At 40.0% G+C, this 24207-nt stretch overlaps 1 protein-coding gene across 15 annotated transcripts in view; it reads right to left on the minus strand.

The window, feature by feature from the left end:
• Positions 1-780: 780 nt before the first annotated feature.
• GALNT9 (polypeptide N-acetylgalactosaminyltransferase 9) overlaps positions 781-24207 on the minus strand; it is a 586151-nt gene continuing 562724 nt past the window's right edge. For 13 of the 15 annotated variants that reach the window (XM_066979038.1, XM_066979037.1, XM_066979045.1 and 10 more), the window contains 5 exons: positions 17734-17919; positions 14123-14260; positions 11370-11465; positions 3989-4156; positions 781-3029 (listed from right to left, as the gene is read on the minus strand). In XM_066979038.1, the coding sequence (XP_066835139.1) occupies positions 2883-3029; positions 3989-4156; positions 11370-11465; positions 14123-14260; positions 17734-17919 (735 nt within the window). In that variant the 3' untranslated portion in view covers positions 781-2882. Of the gene's footprint in view, positions 3030-3988; positions 4157-9484; positions 10107-11369; positions 11466-14122; positions 14261-17733; positions 17920-18056; positions 18132-24207 lie in introns of those variants that run through there. The other 2 variants (XM_013173472.3, XM_066979047.1) reach the window with 2 other exon arrangements.

Genomic DNA, 24207 nt, shown 5'->3' on the forward strand with positions numbered 1-24207 from the left:
GTTCAACACTTCCAGAGCGTGCATGAAGAACTGCTTTAGTCTTCATATTTTTGTGTTAAAACATTTCCATGGAACCAGAGTTTACCTTTTTTTTGGGATGTGGAACAGTCCTGAAGAGTTTTCATGCCTCATGGATGAGCACAACATAGATCTTTATGTAATTCTAGTGGAATCCACCAAGTCCTTCAATGCCTCAATCACATATTTATTTATTTATTTATTAAACTCTTCCTTCCTCTTCCTTCTCTTAGCTGCTCTGCATTGGAGGTGGTGCCTCAAGAACCAGTAAACTGCTAAAGCTAGTGGACAATTTTGTGTGAGGAACAAATGACTGTAATCAAGCCAAGAATAAAGTCAGCTTAGAAGATAGTTTATCGCTCTCAAAGGAGATAGAGGTTTTTTGTTTGTTTTTGTTTTGTTTTTTTTTTTTTCCCATTCAGGACTCAAACTCCTTTTAAAGGGATCTTGACATGCTTACAAAACTATGATCTGACATGTTTGCCTATGACAGCAGTGTACAAGACCTGATACTCTTCTTGCCTTCTACTGTTCTGTCCTAGGACCTAGTATTTAATTCTATAAACTCTTAAACAAAATATCCACTGAAAACCCTGTTCTCATCAGAATTTCCTCTACAAGGCATATTACATTATATTAAATACTTTTCAGATTATCTGGACTGCTGCACTGTGGGAAACGACTAAAAATTTCAAACAACATTAAGCAGGACTTCAGATTATTCTAAGGATAAAATAATGAAAAGAGACCTGTAGACTTTGGTTAAAACAGATAATAGCCAAGGCTTTTTTTATTATTAGTCCTTTTATGAGAGAATATTTAAGACCCTCTCACATGCAGATTTACCATGTTAATTCCACGGTCAAAGCAGTGGTTCAGACAGATAAAGACCAAAGTAAAAAGAACCCAACAGCTCTATTTCTTAAATATAAGAAATTGTTCCAGTAAGTCTTAAAAAAAACCTGACAATCACAGAGAAAACCAACCTCACCTTTAAGGGTTATTTGAATTATTGTACATTATTCTGTAAATCTCAGAGCCATTTAACTACCACAGAGATCTGCTTTCCTTCTTATACCGAAAGCCTGGTTCTTGCAAGATTTTTGCAGTGCACAACCTCTGGCTCGAAGCGTGCCAGGACCGACCCTCAGTTCCACCATGGCCACATTAAAATGCTTTGTCCTGGGCACTGAAAATGGGCACAATTCCAGGGACAACCCAAAAATTATCTTTGTTTCCATTTTATTCTGTTCAGCATGCCTTGAAATAGGAATGGCAAAAGCTCTTCAAGAAACAGATCACTAAGATTCATGGTACTGTAGCGTCTGCAATTACCTATTTTTTTCTGGCTCAGTAAAACAAAGCCAAACCTTTTAAAAAGTACTATAAAATATTAAACAGTACGAGGTACTGTCCCTGTCTCTCCTTCAGTATGACTGAATTTTCTGCAATGAAAAGCTGTTTGCCATGGACCCCCACCCAAAGATTGCTGACCTTGACACTGGTCATCAACTTTGACGGCCTTTTGGATAAGGCTTTGCCATTGTCCTGCTACCTGTGCACAGCCACTGCATGAACCACTGGAAACGTTATTAAATTTGGGTTCACAAGGGTGCTGTCACCAGGTTGACTACAGTAAAGTATCTATATTTCAGAATAACATTACTTATATATGCTGCCTAGTTCTCTCTTGCTCTAATTTCTTCTCATAGCGCTAGGCTTTTATTTTTCAAATACTTCATTGGTTTGTTCAGGAAATTTGTCTAGATGGTGCTCACAAAGCGCGTTTGCTCACATTTGACATTTTCACAGGATAGGTTACAAAATGGAAGCTTCAAGTTGCTATGTTCCACAGCTGGCACCTAAGTCGCCTTATTTTCAGAAGTAACGAGCATCCAGCACCCTCCACCCCCAGCTCCCAGACAGTTGCTGGAGCAAGACAAAGTGCACCTGCAGGCACAGCACTGCAGGACGGGAGCCCTGCACTTACATTCGGGGCTTTTGGGCCAACAAAGGCCCCTAGAAATCCATCAATCTACTTGGACATTTGCTGCCTCAAAGAGTTAAATACGCAAGTGCTATATTGTGATGCCTTTACAGCCAAGAAATGTAAAATGTGGCAATATAATGGAGCATGTGGTTATTTTACTTATTCAACATTTACCTGTGTCTATCGAAGAGGTCTCTAAAATGCTGTTTTAGCAGCTCAAAGGTTGAGAACCACCTGTAAACATATGCAGAACAGTCTCCTCCTAGAAATAGAAACTCCTAAACAATCAACCTTGAAATGTATCATATATTATATTATGTTTTCCAGTGTTATTTACAGGTCGTCTTTTTAGTACAATGAACCAGACATGCTGAAAAGGTAGGTTTTTTTCCAGTTCCCTTTTATACGAAGTACAATAAAAAAGGCACATGATTATTCACCATAGGAGTTGTGCACCAGTCAATAACTTAAAGCTAAAAAGCTACCCATCGGAGAACTGTCTTTTTGAGGCAGTATTGGGATCTCTCCTTTCAACTCATGGAAACATCTGGCTAATAATTCTCCTAGGAGAGCTTAAGGAAAACACTTTTCCGTGGTTTTCTGTTCTTCCAAAGATTTCCAAATCAATAGAAAACTCTTTTTAAGCTTCCCAGGTCACCTACCGGAGCAAGGAATAGTCAAATAGGGCATGTATGCGTTTGCTTTTATGTATTTTTTCTTATTTTTTTTCCCCTTCCTTTGAATGCCCAACTATGGGGGACTCCCTAGATCCAAGTCCTGTTCAAACTGTTTTGCTTTAAGACAAATGCCTTGTAAGATATGGCACACTGAGCAATGGGCAACGGCAGGAGAGGCAGCTTCTCAGCCCCGGCAGTCAATGTCGGCCGTGTTTTATCCAGTTTCTAATCATCCATTTTTGCCCCGAGCACCTTTGCACAACTAATCTGAGCCCAAAATTTGCATCCTTTGACATTTCCACTTCTAGACAACGGCCAGTGTCTCTGCTGATGATTGGACCATTCTGAAAGAAAGAAAAGAAGGGTTAGAAGAAGGAATAAAACCACAACAAAACAGAGACTAGGAGAAAAAAAAGTGCTAGATCTGTAAATTCATAGACAGCACTATAAAATGCCTGGAAAATTCTTCACATAGCAAATGATAAAAGTCTCTTGAAAGCAACAGAAATGCCTAAGAAGAACTAAATAATTCAAAGTGCTAAAAAAAAATTCATTGAAAATTCTAGATTTAGGAATTCCTAGAAAATTTCCAAAAAATCACTAGAAAATCTCTAAAAAGCATAAGAGAATGCCTGCAGACCCTGAAATATAGGAAATCCTGGATTTCCTTTGAAAGTGTTACAAATTAATTGAAAGCTATAGAGCTCAAAATTCCTGGAAAGATGCTAGAAAAATCCTAGAAAAGTTCTAGAACTAAGAACTCCTAGACAAAAACTGAAAGACAAAAAGCATGTTCTTCAAAATTACTGGAGAAATCTAGAGTATTCCAAGGGAGCATCCTGGGGACTCCTAAAAAGCATAACTGAAATTTCCTAGAAAAAATAAAGATGTGGGGGGTGAGGGAGTCCTACAAAACACATCAGAAAATTCCTCAACAGCGTAACAAGAAATTCTTACAGATTGCAAAGGGTGTATATGTGTGTCCCTGAAAGAGTAAAGGGGAGGATTAATAAAAAGGATAAGGGGATATTCCTATAAAGCACACCCCAAACTATCTAGAGATAATATAAGAAAACTTGCGGAAAACACACGGTGGGAGGAATGCCTGGAAAGCATATCAGACTATTTCTAGAAGTCGTAAGTGGGGATTCCTAGGAAGCAAATCAGAGAATTCTTAGAAAAAGTGTGTGAGGGGGAATCCTAGAACATCCCTCTAAAAACCTCCTTGTTCTTCATTCAGCATCCTCCAAGCCACTATTTCTCCCCAGCTCCTCTCTGCATGGCTCCCCGAGCTCTTCTGTACCTGCGTGAAATCCCAGAACCTCTGTGCTGGCCTCAGGACGTCTTCGCACTTCTTCAGGGTCGGCGTCCTGCCCTTCCCGTCGTCGACGAGGCATTTGGAGTCAGGCAGAAAGGCCGTGGAGCCCAGCGGCCCCAGCTGCAGGACGCCTTCCGAGCTGTAGCGGACCAGCTGGGGAAGAGAAAGGAGGAGAGGCATTCATCCCGGCCCCACGCCCCGGCTCCGGGACGCAGAGCCCGCTGCCACCTCCTGCCCGAGCACCGCTGTCCTGCTGCCAGGCGGCTGTCCTGGCACCCATGGGGCCTTTTCGGAAAAACCTGTAGTAGGACGCAGTATTCCCTGCTTTCACACTCATGCTCCCCACCCAATATTTCGGGCAGAAGGGCAATCAAGAAAAAGAAGTAATCAATATGCAGATCATACCCACTCAGCAGGAATTGATGCAGCAAGGACACAATGTCAATTTGCCGTGCGGGTTGGTCTTAAGAGCTCTGTTAGAGGCTATTGATAGCAACAGCCCTAATTAGGTTTTGTAAATAAATGTTACTGAAAAAATCCAGTATCCAAAAATACAAGGGGAAAAAAAAGAAATAATGAGGGAAATAAATTTGCTGAAATATCCTTCAGGCCTACATAATAAAGAATCACATTCTGATATTTCAGTTTTGCGTGAGCCTTAACTATTCTGAAATTTAGTGAGGTGATATATGCTACTGGCTGGATATATGCTTCAGGTGACAGCCATTTATTATTTTGGAGCATTTATTTATTTTTTAATAAAAAAGTTTTAGCAGGCATTATTAGTTTAACATGTACAACACAATTGGTGGTGTTAATTTTTACAAAGGGAGCGTAATTGTTACCTTTCTTCCATTTTAAGCGATCATTTCACCTGCCTCAAGTCATTCACAGCACCAGAAATGCAACATTTCTCCTCGTTTTCCTTATCTATGGAGAACTGCCCCCCTAAGACACATTCAGAAGGGCTCTGTTTAGTGCAGGCATATTGCAGTAGAATGCCCCTCCAATCAGTCTGAGGTAGCTACTTCTTGCTTCTGTGTTTAAATCCAGAGTCATTCCACCAGCATGATGTTTGGCTCTTCTTACCCTAGAAGTAGTCAAGTGCAGCACCCAAAAGACTGCAAAACAGAGTCAGCTACATGGCTGGTGTGGTGTGAGGCAGGGTGCTGCAGGGTGAAGATCCGAGCCACTGAAGAAATGCAATTATCACCCAGGAAATTCACTGTCCATCTTCTCTTACGGCTCTTACATGGCTGGAATTACTTAATGAGAAAGGGAAGGCAGGTCAGAAATGCCTGCCATTTAAGAGACGCCGCTGACCAGTGCATGAGATATCATAAAGAGTCAATCAAAAACCCTTGAATTAGAACCTAGCTTTCTACACCCATCCTTATTGACCTCACAAGAACCATGCTGTGAATAATCATGTCTTTCTGGTTGTAAGAAGGGCACTGTCTACTCAGTCCCAGACCAGCTGCCCTTTGACACATACCGAGTACGTGTTCATTTTCCCCACCTGCTGCTTGTGTTCAGAGCAGCCCTGGGAGGTGCAGAGTTAGGACAGAGCCTGCATCAGAGAAAGCAGAGGGATAACCACAGGAGGAATCTTGGCATGCACAATGTCATTAGTCGAGGCACTGTCTATACTCTCTAATACTTCCTTTTTCTTCTCCCTTCTCCATAAGGATACTGGGGACATGTAAAAGAAGCTCAAGCAAGCAAAGTGATTCGAAATACAAATGGACTGCTGGCTCTGACAAATGGACTTGCTTTTAAGTAAAACCTGCCTGTGTACATCACGCTTCTAATATCCACTGAGTACTCAGCAGAGTTCAAATGAACTGCAGGCATGGCTGAAAATTACACTCGCTAGGAAATGTGTTCATCTTGCCATCTTTATTATACATCTCCAGGTCTAAAAATACCTGCTAGCAACCTCGTTGGCTTTGCCTCATCTACATAATCAGAACCACCATTTATAACAAGCTACCTGCTCTGTCAGATCGGTTTTCCTTCTCTGGTTTAGAACGAGCAACATTTTCTATACAGATATTAAAGTGGTGTAAAACATTCTTTGTCCTTAGAATCTCAGCAGCCAGAACTGGATGTGCTCCGCATCACAGTAGCCACACGCTTGGGAAAGGCAGTGTTATAAAGAAGCCTGTCAAAGCAGAAACTAGCGTGTCTTCCACTTCTAAGAAAGTGGCAGTTGTGTGACAGCTCAGTAGAATAAAAGATGGCTTTGTGCAGGAAACTGATATCTGTACAATGATAAAACAAACAGACTATCATGGACATAGTTTTCCTGAATCTGTACTTTCTTCTGAGAGTTCCAACAGTCGTAAAAACTTACCATCATCCTAAAATAAAATAAAATTCTAAAAAACCCCATGCAAACCATTATCTCATTTCAAACCACATTACGTAGTAAAGTTTTAGGGTGTGTTTCTGCAAAATCAGACCTGAAATTAAGGTTCAAAATACTATTATATGATTAATAATGCCACCCTCCAAAGACTTGATATCATCACTTCATAGAGACAATATAAACTGTGCAAATAAAATAAGCATTAAAGTAAGTCGCTTATTACTGTAGTCTGGAAAACAGGAACTGGGATACGGAGTCAATGAAATAGTGAAAATTACACCTGCTGTGTTTAAATTCAATCTCAAGAGCCACTACCATATTGAAAAAGAAATAACAACCTCTGCATTTGCATTAGAGCTGTGGGCATGATGCATCATGCCCAATCCATTGCTAGTCTGCCAAGACAAAATGGCAAAGTCTCCTTTATTAAGGGATATCCAATCCCATTTAAAAAAAAAAATCATTGAGTGCAAATCTCGATGAGCTGAGAGCCTTACATTTCCACACATTCCTCTACATTTCCACACGTTGCAAGCTACAGAACAGAAATGCTTTTTTATGCCTCACGTGAGGATGGATCTTAGCTTCCTTTTTCTCTTTTACCTCAGAAGAACTGAAGGATCCACAAAGATGACACTGAAACCAAGTGCTGTGTTAAATACTCCAAGTTCTAATCCTGATTCTATCCCTGTGGGATATTTTTTCTTTCAATTTTCTGAAATCTGAACAGAACGGAAGAGGTGTCAAAACTTGTTTACCAAAGCCAGCATATCCGATTAAAAACCAGTAAGCAGTGATGCCTACGGAAGGTGATCCTCCAGGAGCATCAATCTGATAGGTAAATGTCAATTTTTAATTGAAAGATCTGACTTCAAAGAATTCATCCCTGCTGATTTCCAGTCAAGTGAAAAAAAAGTACAAATCAACAGGTAACTTTGTAGGAAATGCACGGATGGATGCAGTAGCTTTCCACGTTGAACTTAACCCCTCTCTCTCACTCCTGTTCTCCAAGCAAAAGGAAATCTTTGAACAATCTTTCAGCCCTGCAGGTTAAGGTGAGCTGGAGGATGACACAAATTGAAAGAGTGAGCTATATCGGAGTCTGAACTATCCTAAACGTCCAGAACACTTGTCAGCACAAGACAAGCAGATCACAAGGAAAACAGCTACCAAACACACAGGTTTGTTAGGGAATGTCATCCACTGCTCCCTGTAAGTGAAGAAATTTCCGTCTCATCCACCCTGCTGTAAGCGATCGGACGTGCTCTCCAGCCTGCAACTCTGGAAAACCACAGCTCTACCGACTAACGCGTTAAATACCTGCCCTCAGGCAACAGCTTCAGCGAGGCCTTTCATGTCCTTTTATTCCATCTGTTTGTGTAGCTGCGAGCTCCGGGAAGCCGAACATGGAGATCTCCCTTCTTTCTGCTTGATCTCGGCGCCGGGGGAGTTCTCGCTCCCAGGGCTGCCGTGCCTCCGCTTTCTCTGGGTGTGAGAGGGAGGAGAGGAGGGCGGAGAAGGAGGCCGCTCACCGGCCCTTCCGTCCCCGGCTGCCATTTTGTAAAGTTCTCTTCTTTCACCTACCGTATAATCAGCTCCACATCACAGCGTTCAAGACAGACTCTGAGACAGTGAATACTTCCACCGAGGCTGTATAACTACTCTCAGATGGTTCAAAACCCTGCGTGTGTGCTATAACCAGCATAAGAAGCTTCCAGAACAACAGATTCCAACTTTGGGGGTTGCTCTTTTTTTTTAATTTCTTTAAGCTGTTTTTAAAATAAAAGGGTATTGTACAGAGCTATAGACCCAATGGCTATTACAGATGATTGTATATCCAAGCCACATGCAGAAACAAGGTGCTTCAAGACTCCCAACATACTCCTTTTTTTTCCTGAATATTTCCCTGGCTATGGATGGTGTTTCCCATTGCCCTCCCAGCAGCATTTGCAAATGCTTTTTTCCCCAAAAGGGATTTGACTCAAATTTCAGATCCCATGAACACATATAAAACTGACACTACTTCTCTGTAAAGTGAGTTTTGAAATAAACTGAGACGGATGAAAAACCTTGTTTGGATATTCCTAACTTGGCTTACGCCAATTTAACACGAATCAAATTCAAGAAGCTAAACTGATGTAAACTCAGGCTAAGCACATTCAACGATATCCATAAAGGAGTTATTCCAGTCTGAGTAAAGTAATTTAAAAGCTGATTTCAGTTGAAAAGATGTGATTTATGGCGGTAAAAACTTGATCTCAGGAATATACATAGAGAAGGGCATTTTGTTCATGGAGCAGTAACTGGAATGGTTTTCTTTTTCACTCATATTGCAGGACAACACCATTCAGAGGTGTGCAGTATGCAAGGAAAACAGAAGGGTAAGAAGCAGAAGAAAAGAGCATCATATCACAGAATGAACAGTACTCTTATGCCTAACCCAGCTTTTTCTATACACTTGACTGACTTCTGTTGGTTTCATGGGCATACTAAAATCCCTGCTTATTTGCTTGTCAGAATTGAAGAGTATTAAAAACAAGACTGTATGTGAATAGTGGGCAGTTTTCAAACCAGTAGAACACATCAAGCACTTAAACTGGTGAAAACGAGTGCCACATTTCTATTCATTTATATTCTCTAGGCACGTACAACTAACCCAAATCTCAATGCAGCAGGGGTCTCGTATGCCCTATACTTGTGATGAAAAATGTCTGAAATTGAAAGTTAAACATAACAGACAACTATGCTCACCCAGGCTGATTATGAAAGGGGCTTAAAAAATGTTTATTTAATATATTAAAAAGCTTGCTGTCAACACCTTTCATGCTATATGCTTGAATATCCTTGATTAGGGTTTGTGCAGCTGTGGTTTTTGTACTGAATTAATTTTGTAAATTGTGGTGAGATGATAGAACTTTTCCAGCTGTGTAATCATTAATTAACTTGGCTGCATCTGAGTGACTCCAACCTATACTTGTCTGTGAAATACTCAACTGTTTTATCTAACATCACCTTTGCCTTCTGCCTGGTGTTTCTTACAGAGTGAAAACTTTGTTTTTAATTTTATTTAAAAAAAAAAGGAAATTGAAAGTGCTGCAGGATGATTTGGTAGAATAACTTCTTGCCTTCCCCATACTTTTATAATTCTTACATGCAGGGAATACCTTGAAGGATTTGGGAAGAGTGACTTTCTGTGCTTTTATAAGATGCAAGTACAGGAGGGCTCTAGCTCATGGCTGTAATTTCAAGCCTAAAAACAGCATTCAGGTTCTTTTGGAAATTTCAAATTGATAGGATATACCGGAGACCAGTAGCAGAAGCGAGCCAGAAGAGATTTAATTGGTCGCTACCCGACTTCAAAATTTTTGGAGAACACACTCCAAAATACACATACCTTGTGTATTGTTATTTAAACCCGAGGAGAGCTGCCTAGTGTCTACTCTAGGGGTCCCAAATTCCAAAGGCATCATTTACTAGGCAATGTAATTGCTTCTTACTGAAAGGAAAATAATCTGTTCATTAAGCTTTTCCTGAAGCGAGCTGAAAGCCATCTGGAAAGGGATGAAAGAAGTTGGTCAACGCTAGATGTTTTCTGAGAGGTGAGCTACTTTAGGCCCCCAGATTTTAAGAATGAGTCAGGAGAAGCTGAACACATCATACGTCCTTTCAAATAAATTCACAGTACCTTTTATGCCCTCATCTACTTTCTTCTTCTGGAAGTCAAAACATATTCTATAAAACAGGAGACATGGAGGTAAACTAGCAGGTTAAGCACTTAAGTTGCAAAATGAATTAGTCAGAATAATCTATTTCATTATTCCTCTCAATGCTAGCAGGATAATAGATGATTAGATGTTGCAAAGGGACTTTTGAGAAAGACTTAAATTTGCAGCCTTCTGGTCAGAATTAGAATGGAGCAAGAGACTGAGCTCTCTGAGTGCTTTGACATCTCTAACTAGAGTCTTCTTGGAAAACTCATTTACATCTAATTAAGCAACACAATTTTGTTACCTTACTCATAGGCTGTTCTTTCTGTCTTTGCTATGAAAGCATCAGGCAAGTGTCCCATAATGATTCTGCTAAGGGTGGACATTTTGTCAGTAGGAATTACTGTCTAACCATTTTGCTCTAATGAGGTTTGACTCTTCACCAGCTTGCAATTAAGGACAATAGGTAATATTTATATTTCACAACTCCTGTTATGCCTCCATGGTGATGTATGAGCTAGGACTCCAAACCAATATACGTATGGGTGAACTTCAGATAATTGTTAAATCTGTGATAAGGTCAGAGTTTATTTATGCATGAGAACGTTCATTAATGTAGCTTTGATTCAGATGTTACTTCAAATGAAACCAGAATTACATTTCAGAAGAAGCTCAAGTCCTAGATCTAAATAATATCCCACTAGTATTGGAAAAAAAAGAAAAAAAAATAACATCACTATAAAGCATGGAAAGAAGAGATGTCCTTTTGCAATCACCAGACATCTGTAAGAAAATAATATGTCCAGCGACTGACAAAAAAGGAAGTGTTCCATTTAAGAGAAATATTGACTTAAAAGCATATTCTCAGTTCCCTTCAAAGTTGATGTTAAATATGTGCTTAACTTTCTGCCTAGTCAGGGAAACGTGTCAGCATCTTGCTAAAGAACTTCTGTCAGGAACCTACTGGACCAATCAACAGTGAATATAAAGAGGTACTATTCCTAGAATAAGTCAAGTCATAATGAGAAGGGGTGCTCGCTCAGACTGTCTGAATTTGTTAATTGTCAGTGGATCTCCTCATTACTAAAACAAATTATCATGATTCTTCTGTTTTCTTTATTAGCATCTTTAATGTATAGCTTCCCATGTTGAACTACCCGGGAAAGGGAACCTAAAAACACTACAGTAAGGCTAAATATTTTTCTTTGCAACACAGAGGTATACTGCCAAACTGAAATTTTCTTGAAGTTACAGGTTTCCCATTAATTACAGGGCTTTAATTGTTTACCTGAGAGGACATTCCGTGGCATGGATAAAGGATTGCTTTGTCATCCTCTTCAGCTCCCTGATCTAAGCAGTAGCCACTAGCTTTGCTGTTACGCACCTATAACCAAATCAGAAGGAAAACAGTTGTATTAGATATTATTCTGTAAGCTGCAAGTCCAATCTAGCCATCACTTAGTTGCAGTACAACTACTGACACGAGTAACAGATAAAATCATTCTCATTTTCTCTGAGAAACATGTTCTTATTCTCCGTATATGTCAGGACTCCAATAGTGCAGTTGCTCCCAGAAAAGACAGATTATTTGGTTGACCTGCTGTCTTTATAAAATTATTAACTTGGGTCAGAGTTTTATTTTCATCAATCACTCAAGGGTCAAGACCCCATAAAATTCACACTAAGAAACACAGGCCAAATTTTGCTCCAAATTACCCTAGCGTAGAAATAAATTTTGACGCTATATGCTGGAAACGTGACTTCACCAAACAGCACAGGAACTACCCAGGACTGTGTTGGCTGTTGCACACTTTTACTTGCTTGTATTTTGTATATAAAAAAAAAAAACATGAAACAATTTTATTTGAATTGAGACTATAGTACCTTGTCACGTACAGAAATTACGTACATTACTGTGAAAGGATACAGCAAGCATAAGCAGCACTGGAGTGCGTTCAGTATATTTACGGATTGGGTTCAGTGAACCAACCAAGTCACAAATTCATGCATCTTCCCAGACAAGAAGACAAGTCTATAAAACTGTGTTGGAGCTCTCATGAAATTACAAGCCTCTCTTCCTCTTCAGGCTAGAAGTATTACACACATTTTGGACACAAAAATTTTACAGGTCTCTTAAACAAGAAGTTATTTAGATGCACATTTTGGAACAGTCAACAGGTCAGTTTTAGTTTAGACTGTGAGCAATTTGGCCACCGTCATAACACAGAAATAGTTGCTGCATGAAGTGTCAGAAAAATCAGTAAATAATCCTTTATATTATAGCGTATGAACATAACAGGCAATCTGATGGGATAAGGGGGTTCACTAGCAGTTAAATTTCAGGAGGTTTATTTTATGACTCAGGTACTATAGAGGCTAAAGAACATGAAGACAGCTTTATGACAGCTTTTAAAATGTGAATTGAGTCACCAGGAAATATATTTTTACTATTGTTTCATTCTGTTTCATGTCTACTCAATGCATCTATTTTCCTTAAACTCTTTAAAATTCAGAAACCTTTTCCTCCGGAAAAATAGCCATAAGAGAAAATATTTAATAACAAGCTTGATATAATTTAGGATGAAGCGTCTGCTTTTTTTTTCCATTATGGCCAAGTAAGACAGGAAGGAAAGTATGCCAGTTTATACTAGATAAAAAGCTTGTATGGCTCCATTTTATTATACATTTTAATGAATTACATACCTGCATCGCTGAACTTCCTGTTTGACTCAAGAACTTTGTTATGCAACCACTCAACAGAAACAAACTTCTTTTTAGAGCCCAGCTTTCTAACCGTCTGGTATAATTGACACAACATTGGCAGTACTGCCAATGTGCTTCTCAGTTAACAGCATTTTCAGAGCTGACAGTTACTAATAGCCCCTGTTGAATTTACTAAATGTCTTTCCTTGGTTACTGCCAGGGATAGTTATATTAGGATGCAATAAAACTTGCACTTTATATCAATATCTGAAGTGCCTGACTTATTTTTATATGAAGTCAATCAACTAGAACAGAAAGGAGGAATGTCCATTTAGTTGTCTTGTGTGAAAATTTATTATGTTTGGATTTAATTGTAGTTCAGGCAGACAATTAAAACAGAATCTTAAAAACATTATGCAACAGGAGAGGTCCTAAAACTTTGCCCCAGTTCAGAGATGTAACCTATAGCAATCCTCGTCTTACAGACTATTATAGACCTAAAAAATACAGAAAGCAAATATGACTTCTTTAAGGACTGGGATCAAGCATACACGGGAGTTTTGATTGTTTAACAGAAGAGAAAGAAATGATCCAGAATGTTGAGATGAACCAAAATGTCTACACATTTCTGACACATTTGGATTCATCATTTTATTGGGTTAACTAACCTGTCCATTCAGCTATCTCAGAGTAGGTGTTCTAGGGTCTTACTTATTACTGATGCACAGGTGGAAATGAAAATACAGATTCTGAGCACAAAGCAGCAGAATTGTTTTTCTCTAATGCCTTTTTATGATAAAGACTTGCCAAATGGTAACCTCAACATCTGAACAAGGACGTTTTTGTTTTTTTTTTTTTTATCCCCAACAAGGAGGATTTGCAGAAATGAATTAATGAAGTGAATAAAATCCTTCAAGTAAGTTTGGCAAAACCCAAAATGGGTTTCTTTACCTAAAAATAATTCAGTAAATTCAACTGTTCTTATCAGCACTAATTATTTCAGCTCTCTTGACTGCTGATGTTTTGTTAATGTCTGTGGCATCCTATTTGGGAAAAAATGACCTCAACTTCATCTTCTCAGAGCTTCTCTATTTTAAAATGAAAGCCAAGGAGGTTGCACATCATTGTCAGTGAGAATGATTTCATCTGATACACCCCAATGAGAGGGACAATGCTTCTCAAAGCCACACTTCACAGCGTTGATTAAAAGTAGGTGAGAGCATTTGTGTTGCTACTACCATGCTGACTTGAAATTGCTCTGTACATCCTGATACCCACCACTAAGATGAAAGAATTTTTGTAATGCAGCCATGATGTATTTTCAAAGACATACAGTACCTCTCCATAAGTGACTGTATTATTATAAACCCTCATTTCAGGATAGACGTTCTCCAAGTACCACTTAAAACTCCGGCACTGCAGTCTCTGTCGTAGAGCTATTCTTTCAGAAACATCTCCAAAATCAACTCCTGGGTTCTACAAAGTGGAAAAAGAATAAAGAAATGTCATCACATTGATTTTACAGTTGTTTTCTTTACTGAAACCAAATTGGAGTTCAATTGTATACCAAACTGTATTTCCCTCTGTACTTGCTCTTTTGTAAGTAGCAGCTCATCAAACAGCTGCTGCTGAGAGTAGACGATAAATATTAATGAAAGTCAGTGGAAAAAGGATAACAAACAAGCAAAAAAAAATCCAAAACAAAATATACATCAAACTAAAAAAAGCAATATGAATGTTGTTAGCATACAGCAATTCTAAGTGTTTGCAATCAAACCTGTACTCCTTTACTTCCAGATTCATCAGGATTTTGGCTCTAATTCTGATCTAAGATACAGCAGCTTGATCATGGTTTACTCTAGTAACCGCCTTGGCTATTCACTAATGTAAATGAGATCAGAACAGACCTGTTAAAACTTTGAAGCAGAGTTGCTCAAAAAGTCATTAAGCTCCATTAAGCATTTGCACAGACCACCATTCAGTTTTTATAGGAACCGGTGCTCATTTGCAGACTTAAGCTATAAAATGCAGTTAAACTCAAAACCTTCTTTGCAATTCTATTTCAGAATTTAATTCATGTTTGAATAAAAAGTTCCAGGAAGAACATAGGCTGGAAGAATCAAATCAACATGATCAAAACCAGCCATTTCAGAAAGGCCAGGTCAGTTATTGTCTAGATGTAAGCCAGCATAAATCATCATAGTTCAACGTCAAGACAGCAAGTTACCTCATCTAATTATTTTTTTCCAGCACTATAAGAGTCAAATGGACTGAAACTGGGGAGTTTTGCATGGATCTATCTTAAGTGCCTCATACAGAAATCTTTCTGTAGGAAATGTGTGTTTTACAAATTATGTCTAATGCAGGGTTACAAGACAGCAGGAAATCTTAGCTTGGGGTTTATTAGAATCCCCAACAGATGCCTTGTTTTCAGGAGAGAAAACAAGTGTAATACTGAACAGGTTCTTCCATTTGCCACATAAAGAGATTGCTATGCTCACTGCTGCTTGCTGATGCGTACTTTGTCATGAGCTCTCTATGTAGCATCCATTCAAATGAATGTTAATTTACATCCTACTTTGGGCTACATGGAAGGACAGCAATTCTCAGAAGCACTCAGTACAAGAAATCATTCAATATATGATTTCTTTATCATAAAAATTGCCGAGGAATAGATCATAAGCAGGGGTATACCAAATATTGGGTAAACTACAGGAAAGCTATGCTGACCTGTTGATGAAGAGGGGGTGTGGGAACACAACTTTGAAGATATGTCCAATGGTCATCTACAAATCAGGATACATGTTATGCACAGATTCTCAGTAACTTAGAAAGGAGCCAAATGTGGAAGCGATGGTGTGAGTTATGAAATGGTTAATTTGGATGGGTTTTGGTATGCTGCAACACATGTGTTTTACTCGCCTCCCTTCATCCCTGTTCCACAATGAGGGAATACAACACCTTTTTTACTGGGCTATTTCTACAGATCACAAGAGCAGCAAATTGAGCAGCTATGAAAATGCTGTGCTTACTTCTGTACTACCTGAAGTCATCAAGTCTGGGTTACTGTGTGATGGTTCAGAAATGAGATGCCCACAGGCTTTAGTATGCAGGGACATTCTTCTTAACCAGGCAGTAAGGTTTCTAGTTCTCTTGTAGAAGGTTTTTCTTATAGCTTAGACCAGTAAAGTACGTGAATCATCTAGACTGAATACTACAATAGAATAACTATTAACACTAACATGCTAGCTTCCTTTTCTTCAGAGCTAATGGGGTTATTTTTATGTTGTACATTTTATCAATCAATTTATTTTATGGAAAGTAAATTTTAATGTTCAATATTTCTGCTGATTTTATGCCATTTAATGTAGATGTGCCTATTTTTTTTAAAGCACTGTTGTATTGCTCAGTGCAGAAAACTGCATCAATAAGAAATCTCAGAGAGATTAAAGGAAACCATGTTTTGGTGTAAATGCTTATTTAAATGTCTTTTCTATTCTCAGAATTTGTTTGCAGAAAGCATCAAGTAAACACATTTACCAAGATTACTTCTTTTTCATCTTCCTGTTGGAAACTTACTGTTTGTTCAAATGGGTGCAGACAGGGCCAAAATGTCCCTAAAAGCTTAAATGAACACTACTTTGTCTTCCTTCTATGATCATGGAAGTCTTGTGTGGGAAGGAAGTTAGGCAGTATTGCCTTGTTAAGGGAAAATAATTCTCTGCAATTACCTGTCATGCCAGAAGTAGCAACCAAAACACACCTTCAGAGACCTAACTTTCAGCACAACACAGAATGCCCAATACTGAACAACAGTAAGTAAAACTCAAATCTCTGAGTATCTGACATATTCAGGCATCATGTACAGAAAAAGTGAAAAATTGCTCCTTTAGATATGTATGTTTTCAAAAACACAACAGAAATTAATAAAAATTGGATTTGATATATTACCTAGGTATCAGAGCACAAGTAGGTATTTAGGACAAAACTAAATATGGTGAAGTCTTTGCCAAGACTCCCACGACTTTGGTGGACTCTGGGTCATAACTGTGAATGTTCACCAAGACACAGCTGGACTGGCATACTTTCCTGCTCAGGTAGGAGCATTGCCTGTTTCCATTTACTTCAAACCAATCATCTTTGGACAAATCTCTCATATAAGGGTTAACTTTAGTTATCACTACTCACAGAACTGAGTATGCTTCCCCTCAGCTGCTCTCCCTGTGCCTCTCCACATGAATAATTTGGATACAAATACCACTGAAGGATACAACAGCAGTCAGCTTCCACCTGACTGTGATGTAACATATATCTCTTCTCTTGAAGAATTATGCTCAGTGGAGATGTAGCATGTGATATACTTACAGAATCAAGTAATAAATTGAACCTATAGTTTATCTAATATTTATATTACATAGATTACTAGAGGTCTCCACACGCGATCTACAATTCACATGCACAGTAAGAAGCAGGATGCGTCCACATTGCAACTCTCAGCCAGTAGACAATAAAGCTAGTTAATGTGTGATTCTTTTATCACATACTTTGTTTTTTATGCTGGTGAGGCTCACTGAGCCTCATGATGAATCATGATATTTATTTATGGACATTTCTCCAGTCCTCACCACTGTAGCATATGAACACCTCCAAGTTTAATGGCATCCTAAATTAATGACTTCTTCTGAGGAAGTGCATAAACCTGAAACATCGTGCTCCAGTTAAATTATAAGTCTGTGTCACTGCTCCTGAGCGTACAACAAAACTTACACCGAGGAAGCAAGTTTATGACAGAGCTCTGTACTGAGCATTCACCAGCTCAGAAGAACTCTTCCTCCAGTGCTTTGCCTGCTGTATACGATTGCAGTAATATCCTTCACCTCTAAGAGCTAAGTAGGAACAAATATCCGTACTTCTGCCTTTGTTCAGGAGACAGTGTGGCCTTTACTTACTGCCATGGGGATGTTCCATGCCATGTAAACGTGAGACTTGAAGTCATCCATCCAGACCTCAGCAGCCCGCAGGGCGTTGCGCTTTGCATAGTAATCGATGTCGTTGTTGTAGGGTTTCTTTGTGCGTTCGATGTGCGCCACACGAGAACAGGGTAACACCTCCATGCTTCCTCCGCATTGCCAGACCTGGGAGAGTTTGGGGAAAGACAACTGAATGATTTGTTTTCTTTTTAAGGTGATGTGACTGCTTCTTTTAAGATGATGTACATACAGTGTTCCCTAGTTGGAGATGGGTACTACTGAGTAACGACTGCCTGACTTACCTGCTGTGAGGGTGAAACCCCTCCTTCCCTGAATTGATGAAAATGAGTACAAGGTGAATGCTGCTGGCTGTGTTAGGTACAAAGATTTAGGTGTCATAAATATCCAAGCCCTTCCCCGTGACATCACTGTTTTTGGAACCATTAGGAAGAAGACAAATTGCAAGGTGGCAACCTGTGCCATACAGACTAATTTAACCTAGCTCTCGTTAGTGAAATTTCAACAAAAATCCGTTGTATCACCTGGCTGTGTTTGCTACTGCATGAGGGTTACTTTATTAGCTCTCCAAATTAACTAAGAAACTTTCAATCGCTTAAATGTGACTACCATAAAAATCTAATGATACATACTTAGCATACATTAGCATCTTAGGTGACCTATTCCACCCCACAGCCTTTTATGACAGGATTTGAACATTGACTTTAGGAAGGAGAAGGAAACACTACCTACGTGCACAACACCAACAGATAAAAGCATGGAAACACACTTATGTCCTCATTATAGAAACCGACTTGGATTGTGAGACGGTTATAATTATTATTATTATTCTAATCTAGCCCCTGCAGGCTTCACTGCTTTTCAGCACAGCAGTTCTCCTTCACACACACACTTTGCCCTGCCTTCCTCAGTAGGAAACACGCTCTGACTTACCACGTTAGCACAGGACATCCCATGGAAATTTTACCCAAGAGTATGACATGAGCATCAGCACAGGATGTTTTGGTAAAACCATTAACCAAAACGTGTCTATTTAGCCACAGAGGTCACTGCCACACTTGGCAGTGGACGTGAGGACAGCAAACATATTGCCTACCCTGTGCTTTGTGGTGCCTGGCTCTCAGCTTTGAAGAGGAGCATGCAATAGCCAAGCTGGCTTCTCGGTCTCCTTCCCAGGCAGGGAAAAACCTCCCTGGTGCAGCTACCCCCGGGTTGAAGAGGACAGATAAAAGTGGCTAAGTGGAGACTGTACCACCCAGTCTTTCTGGACACTGCTGTACAAACACGGGGTAATTTTTTCCTGTTGATTATTTACCGTCTGACCACCATGGTGGGAAACACAGAGGAGCTGTCTCTAAGAATCAGTGAGGTTTGGAGTCACACATGCTCAGTGACGTTTGTGGTTCAATGCCCTCAGGTCTGCACCTAGTACTATTGTCTAGCTGAAATAAATAAAAGATATTAAAATATAAGAAATGATCCCCTGTTTTCCAAGGCTGCCTTTTACTCAGCATAAGAGCTCATTTCCAGACCAAATGTGCTCCAGAACAAAAACCTGGGGCAGTCCTGCAGCTAACCTGCCTTCTCAGGGACAAAGATAAATTGCTTGGGAAGTGGCAGATAAAATCATCTCCTCCAGTTTGTGTGTGTGTGGTTTTTTTTTTTTAAATACGTTGTTAGATAACACTTATTTGCTGCTTTCTGAACAGTCCTGTAGTAAATCACTGGCCACAGGAATTTGCATTTGATTAATGAAATACTCCGAAAAACACACTGCTCATAAATTTGGACTGGCATATGCTGAGGGTTTCCAGTGCCAAGGGGAAGTGCTAAGAAAAAGAAAGGAATTAATTTATTTTCATGATCAGAAGGGTAGATGAGCAGTACACTTCAGTATACTGCTTTTGCCCAACCCATCCTAGCAGTCAGCTATTTAATGCACAGCACATTTTTCTTTCTCTTGATATGGTTAATGACCTTGTAATTTTTATTTATGTATTTTGGTACCAAGGGCAAATACATTATCTGAGCAACAGATTTATTACCTTCAAATGCTGGTGCTCATGCAAACCTGAAAAGGAAAAGGTACTAAACTGCAACATTAAAGGAAACAGTTTAGCTCATCTGTAAATTCAACACAAATAGTTATTTACCAGTGATTAATTCTCCCCAGATGAAATCCACAGGGAACTCAGACACCTGGCTTTGAAGAAAACAGGGAGGAGAAAAAAAAAAAGCAGCAGCCTCAGGCCAGATAATACTCCCACTGTCAGCAAGGATCTGTTGTGCTCAGCAAGCAGTGTGAATTTGCACTGTGGTGTGACCACCCCATCTGCGGCTGGCTGGGTTGCTTACATTTACATTCAGCCACCTCTTCCCTGTACCTCCCAGCCCCATTTTGCTCTTTAAAGAGAAAATACGTTGAAGAGAGGAAAGGAAGGAAACAGCCTCTATCAAAGGAGACAGCTAGGAAATGTTCAAGGAAACTCTGCCTCCTGTGACAATGCTCATTCACGCTGGATAACTGCTTTTTTCTGGGGACGCCCAACTTCTCTTTTAGCACAAGTGGGAGGCGTTTCCCTGGTAAGGATGTGATGTCCAATGCCAGAGAAAGAGAACTGGAGATAAAGCACACAGGGCGAGGGGGCTGTTAGATACCTGTGTAGCACCAGGCGGTCATCGTTGTGCCACCGTTTATCTGTATTCCAGATGAACACCACAGCTGCTTGACTACGGGTCATTTCTTTTCCAGCCAAAGAAGTCTCCTGTTTCACTCCATGAGGTTGGCTGCTGTTCAGTGGGGCACGGACGTGACTCTGTCCCCTCACCCATTTCAGTGCACTGTTAAGTAAAGAGCAAAGCTTTTCTCCTCTCCCTTTCCATCCCAATGATTCATCTCACACAAAATAAAAGAGTTTCAGTAGTACAACCAAGTACGTGCACCCAAAACTGGCCAAGATCCCGGTAGTTTACAGTAGTCACATAAGATTTAGATGAAGGCTCAGGTCTTGTATCTTAATCAAGAGGATGGGGAGCGCTACCCTGCTGGTTATGGAATTGAAAGATATGCATGATTCAGAAAGCCATTGCCTGTCTGCTCTGACTACAAGAAGTCTTTGAAATATGATGAAAGATGAAAGGATGGGGAAGGTTTTACTGCGTGAAACAGATGAGAGAGAGGTGAGTCGGCAGCTGCCCCTGAAACTGGTTGATTCTCCTGCTCTTTTCGTTCCCCAAACTGTATTGAATAACCCATTTTTAACAGTATTAACCCATTTCTCTCCACATCTAATTGGGAAATTATGTCAAAAGAATAATGACATGCATTTATATAACATTTATCAAACAGAGTTCTTAAAGTGCTTTACTGTGTGAAGCAAACCTGCAGATGCTTCAAACCCACACCTGAGGTAACCACTAATCCTCAGCGAAATGCTCAGCTTACAGATGATCAGGATCTCATCTTCGCAGCTGCCAAGAAGCCCAAGCCTGATGCCTCTGGCATCAATAATGCAGGCCTGAGCTTTTCTTGCTACCTTTTGATATGAAGCATTTTTGAAACAAAACCATCTATGGGAGAGATGATTACATATGAGAGCTTCACTCCTCCTACCCGACTGGTGGTGAGAGCCAGGTAAAGCAGCAAAGGGAATTTATTTTTACCTGTGAGCATAAAATGATGCCCGAATCCCCCGAAACACATTTCAGGCAATCAGAGGAGACAAACTTCCATATCTTTGGCTATCTTCTGTGGTAAGAGCACTCCCTAACTCTAATACTGACTTGCCAACATTAATAGTGTGTTTGAAGGTTCATTTACTGAGAATGTGGGAGTTGAACGGTCCCTCTGAGCCTCTTCCTACAGGGGTGCAACATCACTGAACGGCAAACTCAGCCCTTTGATCCCTAAGGAGAGGCAAATCCCTAACAGTAAGCTTTGTTTCCGGCATCGCACTCAAACCTTTATTCTAGGCAAACAGCAGAGGCTGCACTGAAGGTAAGGTAGATACAGGCTCAGAAGATGCCCCGGGAACAGGGCAACAGCTCCAGCTGATGACAGCAAGAGCAGAGAAGCAAACAGGCTTCTACTTCGTGTGCTTCTCTGCTCAGTGCAGCTGCAGCAGCCCAGGGATTTGGCTTTTCCTCCACGAGCATCGCACTCTGCAACATTTTAAGACATGATCAAGTAATTCCAAGAGACACTCAATTTATTTGCTAATTGTAGTTAATTTCAGCATTGCTCTTTAGGCTGCTATAAACAAAATTGATAGCAATATAAATGTTACCATAGCTGTGTTACCTTAGCATTTTTACTGCTAATTATCTCAATCAACTTTTCTATAAACAGACATATTAAGTATTAAGAAGAATAAGTACCCACATCAGGGATGAATTACACGTGGAATGATAATGTTTGTGGTTTGTGCTAATTATTAGCTATTCCTGTGCACCTGAGATATGGCTGTCCTACAATATAAGCATCATACTGTACCTATATTGTATATTATAAAATAAAATAGTCAGAAATTGTATTCTATTTGTCAAAGAAAAAGCAAGATGAGACCGTGACTTGTTTACCATGACCTAAAGCTATGTGTTCTGCAAATGAAGGTCAGGTACATGGTTTTAAAAGGCTAATAGATCCCTATGTCTGAATTGTCGCCAAACAAGAAGAAACTTTCTCAGAAAGTAGATTTTCCCATTTTTACTTCCTGATGAAGGTCCAAAGTATAACTTTTTGCAAGATTTAAAAAAAATAAATCAGTTTCCTAAAAATTCAGAAAAGGTCTTGAAATAACTTCATCCAAAATATTAAAAAAAAAAAAGTTAACGACATCTGAAAAAAGGAAGGGCAAAGAGGAAAGAAAAAAGAAAAAACAGGAAAAAGATAAGAAAAACACTTTTGGTGAAAACCAGGCATTTTAGGAATGAGAGTAGGAGGTGAGAAAGTGCAATGTAAAATTCCTTCAAAACGATTGGCCCTTTCAGTCACAAAACAGTTTCTCAAAAAAAACGAACAAAACAAAACCCAAAAAAGCCTGGAAGCCTGGTCACCGTTGAAGCAGGATGTAGAGCTGGAGGACTGCTGGGACAATGAGTTCCTGTCACGGCAATCCGCAGAGAGCACAGTGCCGGCACGGCCGGCAGCCCTGCAGGTCAGACATCCGCACTGGTGCCACGTCTGCCCGGGGGGTGTCAGAGCTCACCACCACCACGGGGTTCAGCACTCGGCTGGGCCGTCTGCAAGGCCCTCGCTGCGATTACAGGGAGGGCTCTAACTCTCCTTGGAGTCAGTCCCTTGCAAACTGAAAAGAACCCCATGTTACCTTCATATATATATGTATATATATATATATATTTTTTTTTGTGAAAATGCGTGTTTACCAACTGACTCCTTACTTCCAAAAACGGCAATGAAATTCCAATATTCTCTGGCCATTCCTGTGCGTGCTTTTAGGAGACAAGATAAGTGCAGTCTACAAGCAATTAATGGTAGAGGTTATTCATTGCTTCTTTCAAAAAAGCATATAGCTACACAAGGTTACGTATGACGTTATTTCACTCCACTAAGCCCGCTGCACGAGGCTATTTAATTTAGCACAAATGTTCTCAAAATTAAAAGGTAAAAAATAAGGTTGGATTGGTGTGAGGGCACAGATGAGGACCCAGTTAACTCTTTGAACTTAGAAAACTTGGATTGGAAAGACAGACCGTGATCTCTAGGAACTTTCCCTAAAATCAAGCAGTTAATGAGATTTGGAATAATCCGAGGCTTCAAGCGCATTTTTCATTGTTAGCACACACTCTGGAGGCAGCACCAGAGGGGATCGGTACCATACAACTGGCAATAGTGTCGCAGCAGCTTGGTGTTTTATCCTTTTCCAAAAACCTGCGGCACCTTCAGCAGCCCTTTGCTGAAAAGAATAATCGCTGCCTACATCTTCCAGCAGTGAGAAAACGGCGAGAATCAGCTCCACAACGTGCACATGGCAGCAGGTCCCGTCGTCTCCTATTTGCCCAGCAGAGCACCGTCACCTGGAGTTTCTACAAAGGTTTCTGCCAGGGGCAGTGCTTCAGAGGTGGATGTTCAGCACATCCTAAAAGGGGACTCTTATGCTGGAACTGGACGCTGATATTTTATAAAAACAGTTCTGAACTCCACCTGAGCACCGCTACAGAGAAATAACCTTTCAGATTTCAGACCTTCTTTTCTGCATGAAGCCAACAGATGAGATGGAAGGAGTTTTTAAAGCAGCGCAGATATCCCTAGTTTACGATATACCAGCATGGGAATTCTTAGAAGTCAGAGATCTCAGGTTTTCTTCATTTTTCAAAGCAAAGCCTATCAAAGATGGATGTCTTCCAGACTACCCCCACACACCTGTGGCTGGACTGGAAAGGATTTTCCTATCATGAAAGAATCATGAAAGAATT

Source organism: Anser cygnoides, chromosome 17 (assembly GCF_040182565.1).
Source record: "Anser cygnoides isolate HZ-2024a breed goose chromosome 17, Taihu_goose_T2T_genome, whole genome shotgun sequence".
In the NCBI taxonomy this organism is placed as follows: Eukaryota; Metazoa; Chordata; class Aves; order Anseriformes; family Anatidae; genus Anser; species Anser cygnoides.